Source organism: Trypanosoma equiperdum (genome assembly GCF_001457755.1).
Source record: "Trypanosoma equiperdum strain OVI genome assembly, contig: ctg_1360, whole genome shotgun sequence".
In the NCBI taxonomy this organism is placed as follows: domain Eukaryota; phylum Euglenozoa; class Kinetoplastea; order Trypanosomatida; family Trypanosomatidae; genus Trypanosoma; species Trypanosoma equiperdum.
Genome location: NW_027123350.1, coordinates 10,484 through 14,455, shown reverse-complemented (window position 1 = coordinate 14,455; position 3,972 = coordinate 10,484). Strand labels below are relative to the sequence as shown.

The 3,972-nt window shown below is 49.4% G+C and overlaps 1 protein-coding gene across 1 annotated transcript; it reads left to right on the top strand.

Annotated features, from left to right (window-relative positions):
* Nucleotides 1–89: 89 nt before the first annotated feature.
* Nucleotides 90–2,804, top strand: TEOVI_000624100 (immunodominant antigen, putative; the record flags this gene model as incomplete). The annotated part of the gene is made up of 1 exon (XM_067221211.1): nucleotides 90–2,804. The coding sequence occupies one exon, from the start codon at nucleotides 90–92 to the stop codon at nucleotides 2,802–2,804; it is 2,715 nt and encodes a 904-aa protein (XP_067077312.1).
* Between the last annotated feature and the right edge of the window lie 1,168 nt (nucleotides 2,805–3,972).

The following is a 3,972-nucleotide window of genomic DNA, read 5'->3' as shown; positions in this document are numbered from 1 at the left end:
AAAGAAAAACTGGGGGAGGGGGTTTGCATACCCAACGACACACTGGATTCGTTGACGTTGGTTGTTGCGCTTCATAGGGTTCCACTTAAATGACCATCACTGTGGATCTATTTGGTGAGGCGGATTGCAATGATGGCGAGGGGCACATGTGGTCCGCCGATGTTGCGAAATTCACTGAAGTGCCTGAAGTGCCGCGTGTGTTTGCCGATTCTCAGCATTACATTACTTACACCACAAAAAAGGGCAACTCTCTGAGGGTGGTAAAGCGCTTGAACCTTGCCAGAGGCACTGTGCGTGGCCACACAACACCAATTCATTCCGTTCGCTTTGTAAATTATCGAAGCAACGTCGCAGCGTCTGCCAGCAAGGGGGAGTTTTTCGTTTGGGTTGTGACAGACAGCGGGGAGGGAGGAACCGGGCGCCCTTCAGCTGATGCAGAGCTTACAATTAACATGTACTTTAGGCTCTCCGACCCCGTCACCATTTCGTGCTTTTCATTCTTTATTAATGCAGAAAATAAGCGGCCTGACGTATTGGTTCTGCACGACCAGCAGGCGAGCATCCTTGATTCCTCCGCCCTCATTGCGCTATACCGTGACACCCCTCTCACTGCGACGCTTAAGCAGAACAGCACGGCTCTGCGGAAGTTGGCTAGTAATGTTACTGCAAATACTCTCTGCTCTGTGGGGTCAGGTGGCTGGTTTGCCTTCACTACGGATTCAAATATGGTCGCTGCTTGCACTTTGCAGAACCGCAACACACCACCATGGTCCTGCTGTGAGGGAGCTCCTGTTCACTCACTCCACCTGCTGGATACACCCCACGCTGAGAAGACAACTCTCGTTGCTTCCTGTTCGCGGGTAGTATATCAGTGGTCTCTGAGTGGGGCGTCAGAGCCGACATTGCTACGAAAGTTTGCTGTTGACGGTACCATCGTGTCGCTGGAGGGCTCGCGCGATTCATTTGCAGTGTTCAATGACAAACGGAAGTTAGCGGTGGTTCGGATCCAGTCTCCGAAGGAATTTACGTGCACACGGTATACTCTACCGTGGCAGGTGCGCCGGCGTGGGACTTGCTTCAACTGCGTAGGCGGAGAGTCTTATATAATGGCTGACAATGACGATCGTTTGACAGTCATGCAGCTTAAGGCCAATGCTTCCAGTGGCGCTGGCAAGCGGGAAAGTCCCTTGAACACACGTAGGAGTCCTGCTGGAGCAGCGAAGCCGGCAAGTAATGTGTTGGCCCCCACCACTGGCACAAAGATAAAGTCGAACTCGTCCACTCAACCGACTGGTAGTATTATCGCTAACCTGGTTAATCGCCTTGGGATATGCAGTGTTGGAATGGCACCCCCAGCATCGTCTAACACATCCTCACCAGCAACCGCAACGGCAACAGGAAGTGCACCCGATGTAACTTCTGCTTCAGCGAATGCTACGCAGCGTGGAGCTTTGCATGGTTACAGCAACCAACCCGTAACGGCGGGTCTTGGTAGCGGCAGTAGTGCGGGCGCATCCAAAGTATTCACACCGGCCTTGTCGAAATCGTTAGCGGCTTCTGCCGGCCGCGGTCACGGTAGTTCTTCCATCAGTCCCGCAAGCGCCCAGCTGTCGGCTGCTGTCAATGCCAATAACCTCACGCACTCTTCACGGCCAGCGCTTCACAACGCCTCTTTGCCACAGGCTCCAACTGATGGCGTGCTCGCAACTGTTTTGCAGCAAACTGAAGATGAGGTGCACCAGGAATTGGAGCGACTTGATTCCGTCATGAAAAACACACTGCAAGTACTTCAGTTGACTCCCGACACCATCCACCGGGCACATGAACAGTTGTTAAGCTTAAGCCTTGAAGCGCAGATGACAGAGCTACAGCAACAGCAAGAACGGCAGAAAAATGCATCCTTGTCCAACTCTGCAGGGTTTACTCCCTTCGAGACTTGTGTGCTTTTATCTATTCTTGATCCACTTTCACAAAGCATCGCGAACGGATTAACCCGTGGTGTTGAGGATGCTATGATGGCCAATCTTGAACATGGAGTGCGGCACGCTTTGGTAAACCGTGCGCGGACTACACAGAAGAGTGCAATGAAGGCACGCCTTGATGAAGTACTGAAGGAGAGTTCCTCACAGTTTCTTGCGCAGGTAGAACAGACTGTGCGTAACGTTGTGGAAAATGAGCTTGCGGAAGTGTTTGGAGATATTAATGGTTTACTGACGGCGCTAGAGAATGATAACGTTCGACTTCAGCGGGAATTGGAGGCGATTATGGCCTCGGATGTTATCACCGAAATGAAGAAAACTCGAGAAGAACTTGAGTCGTTGCGCGAGGCAGTGACGAACCAACAGTTGGCCATTGGAACGGGGTCACAGCTAGTGAGTCGTCCCTCTCCCGAGACCGTGTTATCAACAACAACTGAATTAATACAACAGCAACAATATCGCCAAGGATTGGAGTACATTATTATGGCGGAACAACCTCAACTGGTTCTTCAGCTCTTCGTTGCCCTGAAAAAGAAAACTGAGAATGTATATTCGGCACTGATTGAGGATCCCGCAACCCCTAATGACGTATGGCTTCGTGTTATTGTGCAAATTACCGGCGCGGCGACGTCTGAGAAGGATATTGATGCGGTTGTGGGTGTTCTCATCGACATCCTTTCGGAGAGGGAACAGCTGCTGCAAAAGACGGGCCCGACCGCAAAACTAACTGAAAGTTTGCATTCGTTCGTAACTGTGGGGAAATCTGGGAGAAAGTGCTCCGCGGGGCTGCGAAACTTCAAGAACTTGGAGAAGTTACTGCCATAGCGTCGGGTGCTGTTCACATGAAGGAGGGAAAAGAAGGATCAAAACAATATATCCGCGATAACAAATGTGTCTAAAAATGAAAACCATAATAAGACAAAAAGAGGGAAATAAATAAACAAAAATAGGTAGTGGTGGTTTGGAAGGTGCAACATGTAGGTGTCGGTGGTTGTGACGATACCGGGATGTTTGGAAGAGATCAGTGTAATATTTAATCCATGATTGTCTGTTATCAATTTCCGGGATGACGCATAGGCGTGTGAGAGAGCGCATGTGGGCGTTGCTACCCCCAATATCCTGATTTGAGTGAGGGGACCACACACGATTTTGTTATCTTCATTTTTTTTAAAAACTTTTAATTGAGGGAAGGAAAGGGAGACAGGGAGAAGAAGCGACGGAAGACGTGGAAGGAAGAGGGGTCGAGCTGGAGGAAAGAAGCAAATGTGGATGTAGTCAACACGGCCGCCAAACACCGGATGTGGAGCCGTTCTGAGGAGGCCCCGTTTGTTGCGTTGGTGTGGCCTTCAGCTTCTTTTCGTTATTGAAGTGCATGAGGTTTATTATAATAGTTCTTGGGACCAACGAAGGGAGCGCCAAGAAGGTGGATAAAAGCAAAATAAGGAGGAGGAGGGGGGGGACCGGAAAAAGGAAAAAAAAAATGAAAGAGGGAGCGCGTGAGGCAGTGGCGGTGGTGGGGAATTGAGAACTCTCAGGGTTGAAACTCCTCAATACTCTCCGCATTACTGTGCTTCTTTAAACGCGGAGAAGTATGGGCTGCGGTAGGCTATCGATGCGTGCGTCCGCATGTACGTGAAACCTGTTCTTCGCTGTATCACTGGTACAGCGTTTTCATTGGAAGAACAAAGCTGTTGCTTTGCACACGTTTTGTTATTTGTTTTTGCCCTTCTTCGCCGTTGTAATTCCCTGCGTGGTGTCTGCAAAGATATTCTTACCTTCCAGTGCATGTATATATATATATATATATATATATATATATATGTTCAACTACCCTCATTTTCATTTCAAACTTTCGTCTAAGTAAAAATAAAAGGGGAACGGTAATATTTGGAGGTCGCACAGGAGGAGACGGCGGCTAGAGTAAGGTAGGGGGGCAAGAAAGTCCCACTGGGCGCGCAAATATCCGTTCAAGGAAAAAATAATAAGGCAAAGA